General features: G+C 40.6%; 1 protein-coding gene across 1 annotated transcript in view; it reads left to right on the top strand.

Moving 5' to 3' along the window:
- Window positions 1-2,642: 2,642 nt before the first annotated feature.
- The window catches only part of LOC136876128 (pleckstrin homology domain-containing family G member 5), a 1,197,778-nt gene continuing 1,178,632 nt past the window's right edge, over window positions 2,643-21,788 (top strand). Inside the window, exon 1 of the mRNA XM_067149822.2 lies at window positions 2,643-2,826. Within this exon, the coding sequence (XP_067005923.2) occupies window positions 2,761-2,826 (66 nt within the window). The 5' untranslated portion in view covers window positions 2,643-2,760. The remainder of the gene's footprint in view (window positions 2,827-21,788) is intronic.

The following is a 21,788-nucleotide window of genomic DNA, read 5'->3' as shown; positions in this document are numbered from 1 at the left end:
GCTAGATGGCAAGCTGTACAGTGCAAGAAAGGATGTCTATTTGCAGCAGAAGTAGAAGGTCCTCTCTAAATCACGGGAGCACCGAGTTCTTGAGGTTGCAGGTAGATACAGAATGAATAATTTTTAAAAACTTTTTGAATCTCTACGGAAAGAAAATAGTTACCTAGTGTACTTCTGCTTGAAGTACTGAAGAATGTTCTCTCTTGTAATTTGCTATCAGCAGAATAAACCTTGTTGAAAATAATTGATTGATTGATTGATTGATTGATTGATTGATTGATTGATTGATTGATTGATTGATTGATTGATTGATTGATTGATTGATTGATTGATTGATTGATTGATTGATTGATTGATTGATTGATTGATTGATTGATTGATTGATTGATTGATTGATTGATTGATTGATTGATTGATTGATTGATTGATTGATTGATTGATTGATTGATTGATTGATTGATTGATTGATTGATTGATTGATTGATTGATTGATTGATTGATTGATTGATTGATTGATTGATTGATTGATTGATTGATTGATTGATTGATTGATTGATTGATTGATTGATTGATTGATTGATTGATTGATTGATTGATTGATTGATTGATTGATTGATTGATTGATTGATTGATTGATTGATTGATTGATTGATTGATTGATTGATTGATTGATTGATTGATTGATTGATTGATTGATTGATTGATTGATTGATTGATTGATTGATTGATTGATTGATTGATTGATTGATTGATTGATTGATTGATTGATTGATTGATTGATTGATTGATTGATTGATTGATTGATTGATTGATTGATTGATTGATTGATTGATTGATTGATTGATTGATTGATTGATTGATTGATTGATTGATTGATTGATTGATTGATTGATTGATTGAACTTCATCCTCTTAATAATGGTAGAATCAAAATGTACCATGCGTTGCTTAGTCAAGCTCTCGTGTGAAGATATAAATTCTACCAGGACCATATTTCATTCAATTCTAAATTGACTGAAGAAGTAATGGAACGGTCTGTAGCCAGCAATACACACATTAACAAAATCTTCTATATTCCGAAGTAGATAATTCATAGCAAAAATGTAAATGAATATGATCTTTATTAAATGCTGAATAAATTTAGAATAATTCTAATACCTGTAAGATGTAATAAAAAACAGGATATGTCCGACAAACGTCCAGTTAACACTCCCATTCAGAGATCGAACATGTACTTTAGAATGATCATACAGCAGTATAGACCGTAAGTTGATAAGAACTGTTGAAAAAAACCTATTATGCACAGAAAAAGTTTGACTTTATTTTGCTTTTCTTATTTTTTCCGTGTTTTGATTTCCTTTTCACACAGCTTCAAGAACACTTTGAACAAAGATCGAGTTCCGACTTTAATTTGTGCCATCTCACAAAGTGAACTCTGGTACCATTCTCGCTTCACAACGCCCCCTTCTGACAACGAGTGTGACCGTGTGCGCACTAACCGACTCCAGCGATAGTACTGATCCTTCTGGTTCGAGTCGCCATTCGCACACACCCCTGCCTAAAATTGTAAATGTTGTTAATGTAACGCAAAACCAATAGTATTATTATTATATTCTCATTGAGGGGTGAAGTAAAGAAGGGGCCCTGGGACCTCTGCGGTAGCTGTGAAGGCCCTTCAGGAACCCCGAAAAGCGGTGGCAAAAGGTGCTTTGGTTAAGACGCAGCAGCTCGTTATACGTGTTGGGTACCAAAATGGGTAAAAAATATGTCAATTGAAATCTTGAAGCAGTCGTATAGTATTATTTGAAGTGATTCTACATACTGTATATGAGTTGATAACGTCTGTAAGTACAGAAGATATTATGAGTAGAATTTTGTAAATAATATACATTTATTAAGGATGAGCTGCGTGTTTAATAGAAAACTTGTTAATGTAAATTTTATAATACTGTATTTTAGGAAATATTCTTCTGATTTTTAAAGGATTAAAATTTAGTGCTCGATAATAATGTATTTTTGTGTATCATTTGTCATCGGTCCGACTCGTTGGCTGAATGGTCAGCGTACTGGCCTTCAGTTCAGACAGTCCCGGGTTCGATTCCCGGCAGGGTCGGGGATTTTAACCTTCATTGGTTTATTCCAATGGTCCGGGGGCTGGGTGTTTGTGCTGCCCCCAACATCCCTGCAACTCACGCACAACACTATACTCCACCACAATAACACGCCACATGAAATTATTATTATTATTATTATTATTATTATTATTATTATTATTATTATTATTATTATTATTATTATTATTATTATTTGTTACTGAGGTAGACACCTCATTTGCAAATAAAGCGATTTTGTTATGATTTGAAGTACCTTTCAACGTTTAGGGGTTTGGGCATTGCACAGTAATTCAGGCCTCACACACCTACTTAATTTGAAACTATAACAAAGGTCAATTGTAACCATACATGTCTATAGATTCCACGTACCGGTTGGTCTTTCTATGCGTGTCACTTCCTTCTCATATAATCTACTGTATATTATTAGGTGTGAACATCAGCTGTCAGAGACTCCAGACTCTTATCTGAGATAATGGTAACCTTCACTGCACCTCACACTTCAGTTGGTCATCATCTCTGTATCAGCTGAGACGAAGTGCAAGATCTAAGCGAAGCGTGTTAAATTATCGTTAATTATGAAGGTGTGCTAAGTGACAGGTGTTTGTTGTTACGTGTTATGGAAGAAATGTTTGATCTGAAACTCCACAATGGATGGCTCTGCAATCTACGTGGCTATGTCATTACTGCGTCGGAGTATAAGACAGAAAGAAAAGGTAGGTTTTAAAGCTTCGTATCTATTTTCCTACAATGACGGATATAACCAGTAGCATCACGTATTTTAGTCGGAAATGTGGTACTGTGAATATTTATGTAATTCAATTACGATTTCGTAAATTTATTTTACGTTTACACGTACCGCTGGTATATTCGTGGACCTACTTATTATGCCCAAGTAAATTTCTCCAATTAATTAATTCAGCCCGAGTAAAAAAGTGGTCGTACGCCTGGTCGTAGTCTAAATAGATAATGCGATGTGCATAGCACCTCTCCAGTGGGGAGGAAATCCGAAGGGGAACTGAAGCAATATTCTGACCACTAGCAGCACCTCAAATACAAATGGAAACAGATCAACATACAGCCAGAGAAGTGGTTGGGGTTGGAGGGGTTAGGAAGCAAGAAAAATGCATATCGAGTCACAATGTAACAGCGAATCATATTTCGGCGCGTCTGCTGTAATGTTTAGGGCCTTCGTCGCTTTTATAAAATAGGCCATCTTGTTCATAGAAAGCCCTTTATAGATATTCGATCATTAAATTGTATTATAATAATAATAATAAGAAGAAGAAGAAGAAGAAGAAGCAGAAGAAGAATACCTGAGAAAATGAATACCAGGACCAACAAATAATGGACTGAAAAACGAAGGAAAACTTTTAAGTGCTCAGACGAAGAGATATTGGGAGAATAAAAAATCTGCACTAGCTAAATTAATTCTACGCACTGCCCAGATAACGCTGTAAGAAAAGTATTTAATAATTTGTTTCCTTTACATGTAGTTTCTAAATGTCATTTATTCATACAGTAGTTTCGACAGACCTAAATAACCTAACAGTTTTAAAGTAAAATAATAATAATAATAATAATAATAATAATAATAATAATAATAATAATAATAATAATAATAATAATCTGGTGAATCACTGTCTATAGGCCGAGCATAGGAGTATGATGACGTCCAGGTCGCGGAACATGTCGGACTGATGGGATAGCTTGAATTTTCTTCTGAGCCCCCTGGAACAATGGAGGGATTTTTCACCGTTTCTTGGACGGAGGTCTTTTTTGACCAATTCTTTTTTATAATATGGAGATGCATAATATCTGAAACACATTACTGGCTCCTTTCCGCGAATTTCTCAAAGGTGTTTAAGGCTTGCGAAGACTCAACCAATGAGATGTTCGGTTTAGAAAATATATTCACTGTAGGTACGCACTTTTCACTGTGCTGTAGTCTATTTGACGATCATACACACAACTAAACTTTGATACAGTACCATGAATTTGTTAAATAACTTTAAGAGAAAACCGCACCGCACTGATGCAAATGTAAGTACTGTAACCGTAGGTCGACGTGAACGAAGTATTGTAGTGATACTCTCACGAAGCCAAGATGGCTGATGCTGCCGGTAGCATACTCGCACAGTGAGGCAGACAATAGTAACTGACGAAATACCGAACGCCTGCGACTGTACTTCCAAACGTGCCAAGAATTAAATCCATAAAAATATTGGGAAACATTTATTCCTGATGCATGCCGGACTATCGGGTCTGCCGGACTATCGAGTGCCGGATTATCGCGGTCCAACTCTACTAGCTCACCTGCCCAACCTGTTCTGAAAACTGAGCCCTGACTCTCAGAAAAGAGGAGTCGTGGCTCCTACAAGACCTAATTTTAGATAAATTAACCCACCAATATTATTATTTCAGCTTTTAAAAAAGTATTTTCCCGGAGTATAGATCTTTGGTACAAAAATATTTTAACAATTCTGCTACTCGCCTAATTGCCCGCATTGGGTTGCTCAGACTCCCAGGAGAGTAAGCATTAAATAAATACTGCAATTACAGAACAGTTGAACCTTATTTTATTCACTAAACTACTTTAGAAGAAACATATTTACAGGATATTAACGCAGATTAAGTGGCTATAACTTCAAAGGTGTATATTATTTCCCACACTTTATACATGCAGAACGCCAACATCTTCTTATCTTCTCCTAAATTCCACTGTTAATTAACATGCTTCCGATGATTGTGCTTTACAGTCATATTTATCTGAAAGAGAACACAAGTAAAATAAACTCAGAACTATTTGAACCTTTTCAATAGTGAAAGTACATGCGCTCCGCCCCAGTGTAGCAGTGGAGTCATCAATTTCCAAGACGCTGACGGCCAGTAGGCTACATCGTTGAGACTCCATTGCAAGCCTCCTATGTAGGACAAAGCAGTGACGCTGTTCCTTCTGGGAACACAATATTTTTATATAAAGGACAAAGGCAGCATTTTTATAAGTGGGAGTACATACTTCTCCTAGTGCACCTAGTGAAAAACTGTAAAGAGCGTGATTGCTTTTACATTTGCAGTCGATGAAATTAAATTATGTTTTATTTCTGGAACATAATTTTTGAAACTCGGTAATACTACGTAATATCAATTATACATATTCCTAATTATTTCAATGTATGTCATAATTTTAAATAAGAAATTATCAATACTTTTGTAAACAATATTACCTAGTTTTCTTTCTTTTGTTCTTTCTTAATCCCTTTATCCTCCAGGATCGGTTATTCTTTCGGTTTTGGGGAGGGATCCCACCTCTACCTCCTCAAGGGCAGTGTCCTGGAGCGTAAGACTTTTGGTCTTGTGATAAAAATGAGGAGGAGGACCAGTACCTAGCCCAGGCCACGTCATCTGCTATGTTGAACAGTGGTCTTGTGATCGGAGGGGGGGGGGGCGATGGGAAGAACGGAGAAGATAAACAAGGAAGAGGGAAGGAAGCGTCCGTGGCCTTAATTTAGGTGCCATCCCGACATTTACGTGCAGCAGAAGTGGGAAACCACGGAAAACAACATCGAGGATGGCTGATGTAGGAATCGAACACCCCGTACTCAGTTGACATCCCGAGGCTGAGTGAACCCCGTTCCAGGCCTCGTAAAACTTTTCAAATTTCGTGGTAGAGCCGGGAATCGAACCCAGGCCTCCGGGGTTGGGAGCTAATTACATTAACCACTACACCACAGTGGCGCACTGTTTTATTTTCAATCGTAATTACTCTTGTGACTTTCTCCCTGATCACGTCACAGCTCTACGCAGTTACCTTGCATGGTATCAATAAGCCAAGTACTAAACTGAACTCCCCTCCACACCGCATGAAGCTACTGAAATCAAGGTCGGGGAAGTGAGGAGAAGGAAATGTCTACAGTGACGAGCAGTGCATTTGTACATATCTAGAACCTGCTTTATTTAAACACGGTACATTTATGTTTTCATGCTTTAAAACTGCTTTCCTGTGTAATAAAACCATACGAGTAATTGCACGACGTAACTTACAGTATTATCTATATCAGGGGTTTCCAAATGGCGGCCACATGTGGCCCGCGAAGCCATTTTTGCGGCCCGCGAGAGCACTGTAAAAAATATTGCGAAGAAAAGTCACAAAAATATTTATTAGCTCGTTCAAAAACGTATTAATTTTTATACACTTTTTTGACCCAAGTCAGAACTACTTATTCTTTAATACTAGTTCCCCTTTTCAAGTATTCACCTGTTCTCAACATATTATTTTTTACTTTAACACATTTAAAATATAAATTTCTAGTAATAATGTTATTATTTTTTGTCCCACTGACTACTTTTGATGGTTTTCGGAGACGCCGGGGTGTCAAAATTTTGTCCCACAGGAATTCTTTTACGTGCCAGAAAATATAACGACACGAGGCTGACGTATTTGAGCACCTTCAAATACCACCGGAGTGAGCTAGAATCGAACCTGCAAAGCTGGGATCAGAAGGCCAACGCCTCAACCGTCTCAGACACTCAGCCCGCTCCAAATTTCACTATTTTATGCAATTTTAAAATAATGCTTTAAGTAATTAAAATGATCAATCCCTTATTTCAATTGAACTAGGCCTACACATTATTTCATAATGGTGCTTCTGTACCGTTTGCAGAATTTTACGAAAATTGGCCTATTCATGTGCGGCCCGCCAACATTGACTAAAGTATCGAACATGGCCCTCGAGCCCTTACCAATTGGAAACCCCTGATCTATATATTAAAAGAATTTCCTAAGACAGCTTTGGCAAGTCCGTCCGTCCATTCTGCTGGACCGTTTACTTCATTTTTGTGTTATTCTCTCCGGAATTACCTGCCAATAAATTATGAGACCCTCATAGGTGTCATTGCTAAGCCAAATTTGAGTAATCATAATATGGAATCATTAAATGATCACTCCATTAACTGCAGGCGAAGACTTGACCTAACCCGCAATGCACTCTGTACTTAGCAGGTTGCTAAGCGACTAACACTTTCATTGATATACTGATATTTATGTGATTAGTAATGTCATTGCGTGCAGCCATCTTTGATTACTACCTGTCAAGCCAGAGAGTACACACTTACTCTGATTAGGGAAGGATACTGTTCCCTGAAAAATACTCTTTGATTCTCGAACCTTTCTCAGCTTCCAAATATATTCCTAATAACTTACAAGGTGTTAGCTGAAAAAAGTCTACATACAAACAGACTCCATCATGACATACGCCTTTGACATTATGTGAGAACAGCTGTTGAAGGATAACCTAGCTACTCAAGAAAGAGTGAAGGCCATGTAGGCCTAAACAGACGGCATGATGACGTCAGATTGGATGAATTATGGCTACGAACTGTGGCATAGCATAACGCGTTTCTTATTAAATGTTCGTAAAACCATTGAAAAGGGCAGGCAAAACAATATGAGAACGACAGACATATCAAGACGTGTTATCTGACCTATTTATAACGAATGCTGCGGAGCAACACGAATCCTCCAGTTGTATTCTGAAAAATAACTGTGTATTGTGCAAAAAAATATGAAATTTTAATAAACTTTACTTGTGTGAGCAAAACGAGAAAGCATCAATTTGTCCAAGAAAATACTGCAAATCTCAGAATAATAATACCGATATATGAAAGAAGATACTCCTTAATATAAAATAAAATTGCAATAAAACATCATTCTTGTTATTCAGTAGCTGCTCGTTTTTCTTCTTCCTGAGTTTAGAAATATTGTTTCCTGTACCAGGTTTTCAATACTTGAAGTCAGTATTATATAAGAAAACTTCAAAGTAAAATTTGACAACTGGATTCTCTGCTTCGGGTTGCATGCTTCCAAATTTGAGAATAGTGCTCCTCATTAGTCTATGTAGGTGGGGAAATTATTTCTGAGAAAATATATGTAAAATTCAACATATAATACTCTTATTCTCGTATCGGTATTTTAGATCCGTATCATCACAAGAAAAATGTCCGGCTCCATGGCTAAATGGTTAGCGTGCTGCCCTTTAGACACAGAGGTTCCGGGTTCGATTCCCAGCAGGGTCAGGAATGTTAACCATAATTGATCAATTTCGCTAGCACTGGGGCTTGGTGTATGTGACGTCTTCATAATTATTTCACCATCACGAGGCGCAGGTCGCATACGGGCCTCAAATCAAAAGACCTGCATCTGGCGAGCCGAGCTTGTCCTCGGACACTCCCGGCACTAAAATCCATACGCCATTTCATTTTCACAAGAAAAATCTGCCAGAGATAGTTACTCACCCCTTGTGGGTGGCGGCGGTAAAATAACACTTACTGTATCCCCTGCCAGTTGTAAGAGGCGACTAAAAGAGGCCCCAGGGGCTCTTCACTTGGGAGCGTGGATTGGCGACAACAGGGCCCTTAGCTGATTCTTGGCCTTGCTTCTACTTACTTGTGCCAGGTTCCTCACTTTCATCTATCCTATCCGACCTCCCTTGGCCAACTCTTGTTATTTTATGACCCGACGGTATTAGGTATCGAGGCCTAATGAATCTTTCATTTTCATGCCCTTCACGCCCCTTTTCCTTGACCGATACCTTGACTTTTGAAGTGTCGGACCCCTTCCACATTTTCCCTCTGATTAATGTTAATAGAGGATGGTTGCCTAGTTGTACTTTCTTTGAAAACAATCACCATCACCATTACGACCAGATAGTTACTCCTCCCAGCACCATCAACTGCTCAATAAAGTTGATTCCAATGTTTTCTTTCTCCCGAGTTGTAAACGTTTTCTGACGTCACACTTTATGGGGCTGGGGATGATCCTGGGGGTACATAGAAGCAGAAACGGATAATTGGCGGTTGGTGATTCTTAGAAAAATACTGATTACGGTTTATTTGCCATTTAGATGACGGTAAGCAAATAACAAATTGCATGATTTCATTCTTACTTACATTTGTTATTTAGGTATACATTGCGGAGGAGAGATACACGAATGAACACTGACCACCCGCAGTGTTATCTCTTGTACAGAAGATGAACAACTTGTAATTCGTGTACCAGAAGGTGTCCGTACATAAAGCAGGGCCTTTAAGAACTCACGCAGGTAATTAAACGCTAAGTGTTTATATTTATTTTTAAAGAGGCACCTGAGTCAAAGCACGTCTCAGAACAATGAACTTCGTAATATTTACATATCTCTACTATAAAAACAAATCCTCTACGTACTGACTAAGCTTTCCATTAGTTTTATCAGTCCGTGTACCGTTCATTTTCATGTACATATTTGTCTGCGTTTGTATCCGAACATAGACAAACTGAACAGTGTGTGGATAGCAATATAATTTAAGTAAATCCGTGACTACACATTTTCATTGTGTACCTTCACGCCACACCACGCTGTGTTTGTCTGTTACGACTACAGTGGGTGGATAACGAATGATGAACTTTTTAGACATTCAGGCGCAATGCATGGGTTTCCATTGTTTAGTATTTACTTCATGTGCTCCAGTGGAAGTACCTCCGGGGTATCGCTTTAAATACTTAGGTGTTAATACAGTGTGAGTTTTCTGCCCCATTGAATGTAGTTTTCTTTTTCTTTTTGCTAGTTGCTTTACGTCGCACCGACATAGATAGATCTTACGGCGACGACGGGATAGGAAAGGCCTAGGAGTTCGAGGAAAGCGGCCGTGGCCTTCATTAAGGCACAGCCCCAGCATTTGCCTGGTGCGAAAATGGGAAAGCGCGCTAAAACATCTTCAGAGCTGCCGACAGTGGGATTCGAACCCACTATCTCCCTGTTGGAATATAGTACCATATCTGAAGTACTTATTTGATTATTGTTTGGTCGAAGGAGCTATACCAGATGAATGGAGAGTTGCTATAGTAGCCCCTGTGTATAAAGGAAAGGGTGATAGACATAAAGCTGAAAATTGCAGGCCAGTAAGTTTGACATGCATTGTATGTAAGCTTTGGGAAGGCATTCTTTCTGATTATATTAGACATGTTTGTGAAATTAATAACTGGTTCGATAGAAGGCAATTCGGTTTTAGAAAAGGTTATTCCACTGAAGCTCAACCTGTAGGATTCCAACAAGATATAGCAGATATCTTGGATTCTGGAGGTCAAATGGACTGTATCGCGATTGACATGTCTAAAGCATTTGATAGGGTGGATCATGGGAGACTACTGGCAAAAATGAGTGCAGTTGGACTAGACAGAAGAGTGACTGAATGGGTTGCTATATTTCTAGAAAATAGATCTCAGAGAATTAGAGTAGGTGAAGCTTTATCTGACCCTGTAATAGTTGAGAGGGGAGTTCCTCAGGGCAGTGTTATCGGACCTTTATGTTTTCTTATATATATAAATGATATGAGTAAAGGAGTGGAATCAGAGGTAAGGCTTTTTGCGGATGATGTTATTCTCTATAGAGTGATAAATAAGTTACAAGATTGTGAGCAACTGCAACGTGACCTCGAAAATGTTGTGAGATGGACAGCAGGCAATGGTATGTTGATAAACGGGGCTAAAAGTCAGGTTGTGAGTTTCACAAATAGGAAAAGTCCTCTCAGTTTTAATTACTGCATTGATGAGGTGAAAGTTCCTTTTGGGGATCATTGTAAGTATGTAGGTGTTAATATAAGGAAAGATCTTCACTGGGGTAATCACATAAATGGGATTGTAAATAAAGGGTACCGATCTCTGCACATGGTTATGAGGGTGTTCAGGGGTTGTAGTAAGGATGTGAAGGAGAGTGCATATAAGTCTCTGGTAAGACCCCAACTAGAGTATGGTTCCAGTGTATGGGACCCTCACCAGGATTACCTGATTCAAGAACTGGAAAAAATCCAAAGAAAAGCAGCTCGATTTGTTCTGGGTGATTTCCGACAAAAGAGTAGCGTTACAAAAATGTTGCAATGTTTGGGTTGGGAAGAACTGAGAGAAAGAAGAAGAGCTGCTCGACTAAGTGGTATGTTCCGAGCTGTCAGCGAAGAGATGGCGTGGAATGACATTAGTAGACGAATAGGTTTGAATGGCGTTTATAAAAGTAGGAAAGATCACAATATGAAGATAAAGCTGGAATTCAAGAGGACAAACTGGGGCAAATATTCATTTATAGGAAGGGGAGTAAGGGATTGGAATAACTTACCAAGGGTGATGTTCAATAAATTTCCAATTTCTTTGAAATCATTTCGGAAAAGGCTAGGAAAGGAAAGCAACAGATAGGGAATCTGCCACCTGGGCGACTGCCCTAAATGCAGATCAGTATTGATTGGATTGATTGGATGCAAGCTTACAGCCGCGTGCTCTTGACCGCACGGCGAACTCGCCCGGTGAATGTAGTTTTAGGCCACACTTCGCACACACTCATTTTTATAGACAACCTACAAAACATCGGACGATGACGGTGTGCACATACTGAAAAAAAAAAAAACCTTCAACCTGTTTTCCAGTCATTGACGAGGTCAGGAATGTTATGAATGAATCATATATAGGGTATTAGTACGATGGGGTCCCCACTCCCAAAGTGATTTAGTAATGACTTATACAGTAGATGCTATGAAATGAGAATGGAGAGTGTTGTTGGAATGAAAGGTGACTGGGAAAACCGGAGTATCCGGAGAAAAACCTGTCCCACCTCAGCTTTGTCCAGCACAAATCTCACGCGTGCAACCCGAAGCGCAGAGGTCCTGAGTACCGTGCATCGGTCCGACTCGGCTCGGTTCGGTCCAGCGTTTTGTGTCGGGGCAACTTAGCTAACCTCGGCTCAAATGTGTTCGGATGTTGGAGCGCTGCAGAGCAAGCTAGGAAGGAGAAGACAGGCGGAACGAGTGAGACAGGCATAGGAAAACAGCGCTATTGCTCTAGATCGAGGAGTGGGCGGTGTGCACTCTGGTCAACCTAGCGAAGTCGTCTTTTGCACCTTGCGCCATGCATTGCACCAGGGCATGCCCTGTCCTAGAGGGATATCCTCTAACAAGAGTGGTAGTTGATGGAGAACATGTAGGTAGTGGGCTCCTGTCAAATGACCCTCAAAGAAATGTGGGTCAGTTGCTTGGTTACCCAAAATACCACACCAAACATCATACCTGAAATGCTGCCTCTCTTATGCAGTGGGGATTGTCAACGCTCCGATAGTATAGTGCATGTTGTGGTAGTTCACGGTATCATTATTGTGAAACCGTGATTCATCTGGAAACAAGATTTTCGAAACGAACGCCTCATCACTAGCCACTTGCCTCAGTATCCGTTGACGAAGCCAGATACCTACTACAGACGACTGGTTGATTAGCCCGTTGTGCCACAGTCCGTGTTATTCGGGTTATCCATGGTACCGTTCAACAAAACCCCTGCACTAGCTCCAGAAGTCACTCGTGCCTCTGTGTATGGAGTCAGTCAGCAGAGTGACTCTCGTGTACGCAAACGGCGATCCATATTACTAAAAGTAACTGCGTCCGGTTGACGTCTCTGTGGAATTATCTCTTGGTAAATGAGTTGCACTTGCAGTGTGTTCGCTCTTGATTCACCATAAATTAGGAGTATATCAACACATTCATCAATCGAATAGACAGCGAAGGAATGAACATTTGAGTGGGGAGAGCTAACATCCATATCCCACTGAAATATTGTCCTATTGATTGAATGTGGCACGAACGAGTGTGTGTTCGATAGCCGAAGCTCCTATTGCAAAACAAAAACAAAAACAAATTTAGAGGGGAGATTCTAACCGCCAGCGAACGGGGCAAGGGACAGTACCTGTACTGTTTTGCCAACTGAGCCACGCCGACAACGCATATCAAACGTTTACAAATCGTACTTTCTGTGCCTTTACTTCCGTGTTACCAAGTCGAACACTTCACTACCTCTCTATCGTTGTTTTTGGCATTCCCCTCATGTTTTACAACCGTCTCAATTAGCAATAGCTAACACACCCTATTGTCGGGTCATAATGTCGTGTTCCAAGATGGTCCAGCTCTTACCCATACTAAACATATCAGGCATGGGATTATACGGGAAGATGTGGAAACACGTAAAAATCCTAATAATTTCAACAGACACTAACTGTTCTTTATACACCTCCGTGGTGAACGGTTATCTCTATGAACTTCCATCCTTGAAGGTCCGAGTTCGATTCCCAGTACTGTCAAAAATTTAAGATTGGTAAGAGGGCTGGTATGTACTGTAGTTAAAAAGGTAGCCTACATGCAGCTCACCCCATGAAGAATGTGCCTGAAAAGAGTTTGTACCACCACAGGACAAGGAAACGAATATTTCCCGGCTCCTTGGTTGAATGGTCAGCGTAATGGCCTTCGATTCAGAAGACTCCGGATTCGATTCCTGGCCAGCTCCGAGATTTTAAACCTAAAATAGTTAATTCCTTTGACTCGTGGACTGGGTGTTTGCGCTGTTCCCAACTCCCTGCAACTCACATGCCTCACACAACACTGTCCGCCAATACAATAACATGCAGTTACCCCCCACACTGCAGATGTCTACCCACCCTCGTCACAAGGTCTGCCTTACAAGGGCTGCACTAGGCTAGCCACACAAAATTATAACTACTCTTTTACCATAAAAAGTAAGAATTCACGCTGCCTCTGTGGTGTAGTGGTTAGCGTGATTAGCTGCCACCCCCGAAGGCCCGGGTTCGATTCCCGGCTCTGCCACGAAATTTGAAAAGTGGTACGAGGGCTGGAACGGGGTCCACTCAGCCTCGGGAGGTCAACTGAGTAGAGGTGGGTTCGATTCCTACCTCAGCCATCCTCGAAGTGGTTTTCCGTGGTTTCCCACTTCTCCTCCAGGCGAATGCCGGGATGGTACCTAACTTAAGGCCACGACCGCTTCCTTCCCTCCTCTTCCTTGTCTATCCCTTCCAGTCTTCCCATCCCTCCACAAGGCCCCTGTTCAGCATAGCAGGTGAGGCCGCCTGGGCGAGGTACTGGTCATACTCCCCAGTTGTATCCCCCGACCAAGAGTCTGAAGCTCCAGGACACTGCCCTTGAGGCGGTAGAGGTGGGATCCCTCGCTCAGTCTGAGGGAAAAACCGAACCTGGAGGGTAAACAGATGATGATGATGATGATGAAGTAAGAATTCATTCAATTTCCTAATTCTATGGGCATGCATATCTACAGGGACACCTTTTCGCATGAGAAACATTGCAATCCATTGCTAACTAATCATCAAGGCTATTCTAACTGTCACAAGTTTGGAATACAAGAAATAGATTCGTGGCACCTCATATTTTAAACTTACTAACATTATCAGTTCTACCACGCGCTACTTCAATAACATTGATTTCCTCTTTATTCGATGCACAATTTACACTTGTTTACATAGAAAACTTTTGCGTGCAGTTGACCAAATATTCTTCTTCTGGCACGGAATTGCTTTGTAGACTGTTATACCTCCGGGAATATTTGGGATGATATCTTATTAAGTTTTAGTGATCATAACATTAGCGTGTCGCTTTAATAATGTCAACATTCTCATTCATTACATTGTTTTAATTCGGTCGAACTTGATATATTCTGGGGGGGGGGGGGGGTAGGAAAGAATTTTTAAATTATTTGGTCCCCTTAGGGAACCCAAAATACTAACCATATTTCGAAGACAAATGGTTTTATTTTATAAAAGTTTTGCCATACACATAAAGATGTATAAGTTATCCTGAAAGAGTCATTTCATAGCTTTAGTTATCTATCATTATAGGTCTATGATGTAGAAAGGGTAGTATAAGTTATATCCAACGTAGACATTCTAGTTATTAAAACTTCACACAGTATAAATCCCAAATAAATAATAATAGTCATCCCCAACTATTGTGTTGCAAATGACTTTATTTGACTGCATTTAGGGTGCCTGCGTGTCAATTTTGGCACTCCTCTTTATTCCACAAGATGGCAGAGAAACTAGAACTCTAGTGGGTGATCTATTGCTGAGTTTTAATTGATTTCGTACGTCAAATACCAAATGCGTCACTAGAGATACTATACAAACCAACACTACTTTATAATAAACTATGGTGAGATAGAAGTTACAAATGAAATATTGTATTGAAGAAAATCAGTGGGAAATCGATCCTGTGGAAAACATTGACTAAGAAACAGCAAATAGATTCTGGACACTTAGCACGCTATAATAAGTACTCGGTTACCATTGTGGAAAGAAAGCTAGAAGGGATGGAATACAGAGGACGGCCAAGGAAAACTTTCATGCGATAATTAACAGAGATGCTGATAGCTGGAATTTACGAAAAGTGAGTAAAATGGTACTAAATAGGAAGTTCTGAAGAAACCAGAATGCAGTATCGCACTAAATCAAGGACTGATAATCGAAGAAGAGAAAAAGATTGTACGAAATGGAGTGCAGGATGGACTGTTTTTATTTTTCAAAAATCAGACTCCCTCTGGAATTATGGACATCGCTATCTTGGGATCTAGGGAAGTACAAAAGGACGTTAACATCGATGGCATTTAGTTGTCACATGTTGATTCTGCGCTTAGTTTTCCATGAAAGAACTTCTAATTGATGAAATGTCAGACAGAATTTCTGTTGCTACTCCCAGAGGATCGATTCTTACCATCTATTTCCGTCTCCTCGTTTTTCTCACGAAGCTCGGAGCACGCTAAAATTGCACACTGGCTGATGTACCAGATTCAATTATGTGAATAGCTATGTCGAATCAGTTCTGAACCAATATTGCAGAGAGATATGTCTGATTTTTGTATTGAATGGAAAGGAATTGAATGTAAGCAATTAGGCCTGTAGTTTTACTTGACTGTTGATATCGTGAACATAGCAACGGAAACTCCGACTTTATGTGAATCCGATGCACATGGTCGTGAATTATTTAAAAAATCGCACATGTGTAGGCCGGGTATCGAACCACGGCCTCTTTGATAAGAAGCTAGTGACTCATTAGAAAATAAATATGTTCGGTCTTTACTATGCTATATTAAATTTAAAAGCCAAGTTATTTCCACTGTATTTTTACGTTTAATGGAAACAAATACGAAAATAAAAACAAATTCTAAAATGCATTTTGTTTATACGATATAGGCATCCTACACACGCTCTATAAATGTGGTGCTATAGGATATTACTGCGAATACCTTGGAGGGCATACTGAACTAATGAATCGGCCGAACACCCATAGGATCAGATCAAGAGGCTGGCCGGAATGAGCCTACAGCAAGCAAGTGACCATCCCCAAGTCACCATCTACGGCAGACAGTTATTAGGGTTGTAGCATGATGCCACTACATTTTTTATGTGGTGTTAGAGAAAGAGTGTTGGACCTTAAGAATAGCAATATCCATTTGAATAAATATAGAAAACAATATACATTTGTATTTACACTAGGATATTTATTTTGAGGACTGTACTTCTTTAAGTTGGAGTTTCCAATAATTTTGTGTAAGAAGCTATTTATATATTATAACTAACTCAAATGACTTTGCTGGTGAGACCTAGCGTATACGGTGCACTATGTCTTCTGTTATGGGCTAGAGCAATATTTTGTTACCTTAATTTATCTGTTCAGCCTTATCCTTGGCTTTGACAATATGAAAGTGACTGAGATATGAGTGAGGCTAGTAATGCCATTCTTTATGCAGCCAATCCCTGTTACGAATGGTGTGAAAATGTCGCTTATTGGGACAGCTGGTGCGGGCATTTTAGTAGGCTTGGCAGACTGATATGTAATAGTAACTTCTGGCTCAATGAGGAAAGCAAAGGGTAACTACCTCACTCCTCATATCTCTAATACGCCTCTTCAGTGATGCGTGGGCTACCTCTGACAGCTAATGGCTGAGAAGTTGAGGATCCAGCCAGCCGTCATCCTGAGGACTGAACAAATATACATATAGCTATCTCAATATATCTGAATTTGCACTGCTGGAAGTACGGAAAATATACTTGTTATAAAAATACATCTTTCTTACATTTTGCTTTACATCGCACCGACATTGATAAGTCTTATAGAGACGGTAAGATAGGAAAGGGCTATGGGTGGGAAGGAAGCGACCATGGTCTTAATTAAGGTACAGCCCACCAGCATTTTCCACGGAAAACCATTTTCAGGGCTGCCGAATCCACTATCTCCCGGATGCAAGCTCACAGCTGCGCGCCCCTAACCTCATGGCCAACTCGCCCGGTAAACACTCTTAAGTTGATATGAAATTATGAATATCGTGTTTAATTTTGCCAAAGGGAGCATCAGTGCATTTAAGTCTTAAAGATTCAGTAAAATACGAGTACATGGTATGAGAGACTATGGAAAGTATTTTTAAGATATAACCGAAGGTATCTCCCACAAATAAAACTCCGAGCTTTGATGTATTAAGTTTTAATCTGCCTCCACTCAAATGCAGGCAGTTGACTGTGTTAAAGTAATAGCACAAGAACTTGTTCAGCACAGCAACCACAAACAAGAGCAAACATAAGCAAAGCGGTTAACAACGAGCTGACAGAGAGGACAGCCTGAACACAGAGTGGCCAAAAGTAATGGGAAAACTCTGAATGTGATGTTAATAACGAGTTGCTCCTGCGCGAGTCCTCAAAACGGCAGTAATACGGCGAGGCATCGACTCTACCAGGTGTTGGAATCGTTCAGGAGGGATATGGACTCACGCATGTTGCATTGCTACCCACAATTAGTCTTGTGTAGATGGTGCGGGGTTCACGGAGCTTTCACTAGCATCGACAGCATCCCATAAATGCTCTATTGGATTAAGATCGGGGGATCTGTAGGGCCAATCCATGGTCGTAACTTTACTGTAGTGCTCCTCCAACCACCTGCATGTCACCACAGAGCGGTGACATGGTGCATTGTCTAGTTGAATCATCGCATTTCCATCAGGGTAATCTAGGGCCAGAAAGGTATGCAGATGGTCTGAAAGAATATCCACATAACGTGCACCGGTAAGCGCTCCCTGCAGCCTAATTGTGACCATGAGAACGCCGCCCACACCAGAACTGAGCCACCCCCCGCCTGGAAACAACCTTGTTGACGCAGGATCCATAGCTTCATGGGGCATATCCCACACTCTCACGCGCCCATCAGCTCGATACAACTGGAAGCGGGATTCATCGGACCATACCACACCACATGCCACCACTGTTCCATTGTCCATAGCTGATGTGCGCGGGTCCATGCACATCGTTGAGCACTGTGTCGAGGTGTCAGCAAAGGGACACGTCGGCTGGTGAAGCCTATGCGGTGCAGTTGCCTCCTTACAGTCCTGGTAGAAATGGGTTGCTGACTCCCAACATTCAGCTGGGTGGTGATATGACTCACAGTAGCCCGTCGAGCGCCCAGTATGGCTCTGCGAAGGCGACGTGATGTCCGCTCGTTAAACACCTGTGGTATTCCCGTGCGGCGGTTTACGCCGGTGGTAACATTCTCCTTGTGATATTGAAGATCCACCCTCGACACTGTTGACCTCAGAAACCCGAATTCACGTGTTACCTTCGCAATGCTATGACCTATGCTATGAACATCCCACGTTCAAAGTCGGTTAACTCGCGACGTGTTGCCATCTTCACGACACTGGTGTCTGTGGCAGAGTGCTCAGCTACGCCGCAGCTAGCCGCAACGCTCAGGGGTCACACATGGCACATTTTCTAATGGGACACCCCTTCCCTTGACTTTCGGCCACTCAGTGTATTTTCGTAGAACCCTAGCAACCCTGCCCACTGGAGACAAGCCCTGTTCTAATCAATAAGAAGGAATTAGGAAACATGCTGATGAAGATAAGAACAGGAAAGGCATGAAAAGCAAGCATTTATATTCTTTTCTTATCTTAATGTCGTAGCAGCCTCTGAAAATGATTTCCATTTTATTTGATATAGACCTGGCTTCAAAGAAACTTCTATGACATGTATTGCTATTCGTCTTCTCTTTATTCACTTACCACACTAAACTTTATAGGGAGAATATTCAGAATTATAGGCTCTCTCAGCGAGATACCACACTCCTGTTCTAAACGGCTAGAAGGTTCACGAGTGCTAACCTGAAGTCTGTCTTACATTTCTTCAAGGTTTTCGTCATTTAAAATACTCTTTCTATAGAGTGTATCGGTGATGATATTACACACTTTCAGGATTAATGGAGGACGGGAAATGAATCAATTTGAGGTAAGGAATCATATTCCGGAAGTGAACGAGACAAAAATTAAGCAAAATTCTACTCATTTAAGTCTATTTACCCGCACATGTTTCACAAGCTGCTCCAGTGTTTGAAATGACGTCCACCTGCGTCAGTACAGGCATGGCATCGTCGCATAAAGTTCTGTCGTACCCATTCGAATATCCCCGGTGTCGTTTGAACAGCGCCGCAGGCAGCGAGAATTCTTGTCAAGAGATCCTTTTGAGTCTCGGCAGGTATCTCATACACAACCCCATTTCCTTGGCTTCCAGCACGTTAAAGAACTACTACGGGACTAAATTCCGACATCCCGGTGACTGTTAAGAACGGGCTGACGTTAAACAACTTGGATTATTAATAATTGTTGCCTTGAACGTTTCCGAACTACGATTCCTCATTTCAAATGGATCCATTTGCCGACCTCCATTTTCTCTCAAAATTTGTAACATCATCACGGATACACTCTGTATAATGCCTTTTTTCTGTTTACGACAGAATCAGTTGCGCAACACTTTTCAAACAAAGAACAGGCATAGGTTGTGATGGCAGACACCTTTCCGGAAATCATTTGCAATATCTTCCGCAAACAACTATCATAGGATTTCTTTAAAGATATGCGTCAACAATAAATTATTGTATTTGTTGCTCACTACAGTAGTTATTTAAGCATGATTAATAATTACAATCACTGAGCGCGTCAATTAAATCACCTGTTTCACTAGCACAAGTACAGAGCTCTACTACTGACCGAGCCTTACAGGTTAGAGGATGGGACAAGGATGGTGATGTCTCTCTCCAGGTAGTTCCTTGTTCGTCCCTTGAATGTGCCTTAAACTCTTGTTTGGTGGTCACTGTAATATAATCTTGGAATCGTCCATTCGTTTACTGCCAGTACTAATTATGTTTGTCAGCCTGTGTTATTGTAGTTTTACTATTCTTTTTTTTTAATTTGCTTTACGTCGTACCGACACACATAGGTCTTACGGCGACGATGGGATAGGAAGAGCAAGGAGTGGGAGGAAAGCGACCATGGCCTTAGTTGAGGTACAGCTCCAGGATCTGTCTAGTGTGAAAATGGGAAACCACGGAAAGGCACCTTCAGTGTTGCGGACAGTGCGGTTTGAACTCAAATCTCTCCCGAATTAAAATTATTTTAAAAAGCTATTGTGGTATTGAGCAAATGCAACAATTGCCTAGCGATGAGGTAAAAAAAAACAACGGATTAACATTACGGATATAATTTTAGGCCATCTTTCTACCAAGTAAACCACATTATTACTCATCATTCTGAACATCGAGATAATTAAGGCAAGTTACTGCATGATGGTATATGAAGCGTAGACTTCACCGCACCCATCCAACAACGACCAAGTCATACATGAGTCACTATTCTGCTACAGGTAAGGTACTCACTCGCTGTCAATATTTGCCCAGATACTACCATATCGCAATTCTTTCTGAATAAAACACTTCCTATTATCGAGTTCTGTATCTTATCAAGTTACACCATGTTAGTAGCTTACTGCCAAATATTGTAATCTTTTGAGCGTCGTGGTAACGAACCTTGAGATTAACTTCACTACTGTCTGTTGTCAAGGTCTGGTGTTCAATAGCACCAACAAAATTAGACGCCCACCACGGTGTCACAGTTGGTTTAATACTGTTTTATACTGAATCATATCAATAATATAGGATGTACAACAATCAGATTCCGAAACAATTGATAATGGCGGGTAAACTTCACAAGGGTTCAAATCTTTTTTTACAAGTTGCTTTACGTCGCACCGACGTAGATAGATCTTATAGCGACGATGGAACTGGTCTCCCATTTTCACACCAGGAAAATGCTGTGAGTGTACCTTAATTAAGGCCACGGCCGTTTCTTTCCAACTCCTTGACCTTTCCTATCACATCGTCGCCATAAAACCCGTCTGTGTATGTCGATGCGACGAAAACCAACTTGTAAAATAATAATAATAATAATAATAATAATAATAATAATAATAATAATAATAATTGTACCGGGGGTAGGCTACAACTTCTCCCTCCCGTCGAACTTCGCGCCTTCTAGAAGGCCATCTATATGGTGAATACGGAACTAATGTAACTCAAGATACTTGGAGCTTTAACCTTTAGATGTCTCTACTATCGGCTTATGTGCCCCATCTGGTGGGATCACGGACAATTAATTTTTAATGGAATTTTCAATGTTTGTAAACCTTACGTTCTTGTAGATTTTTTTTTTATGTGCTAAGGTTGTGAACACTCCTACGGCTTCCTTCTTCCTTAAGTTAATAACCAATCAGGAATTTTGTGTATATTTCTCTATCCAATTAAGACTGGGGGTGTGTGCAGGCATTCTGCCGATCTCAAGAGAGTTCTGGAACTTTCCCTCCCTTGGATTCTATAAAAGCTGGAAGCTCTGGTCTAGTGTGTGGGGGGGGGGGGTAATACGGAGGTAGGGGCTGCCGCCGTCCTTCGGAAAGCCCAACTACTCAAGGTAATGGCAGAAATTTCTGAGCATGTGATAGTTCCA

Source organism: Anabrus simplex, chromosome 6 (assembly GCF_040414725.1).
Source record: "Anabrus simplex isolate iqAnaSimp1 chromosome 6, ASM4041472v1, whole genome shotgun sequence".
Lineage (NCBI taxonomy): Eukaryota > Metazoa > Arthropoda > Insecta > Orthoptera > Tettigoniidae > Anabrus > Anabrus simplex.
Note: the sequence above shows the minus strand (reverse complement) of the source record. Positions and strands in the feature narration are given on the sequence as shown.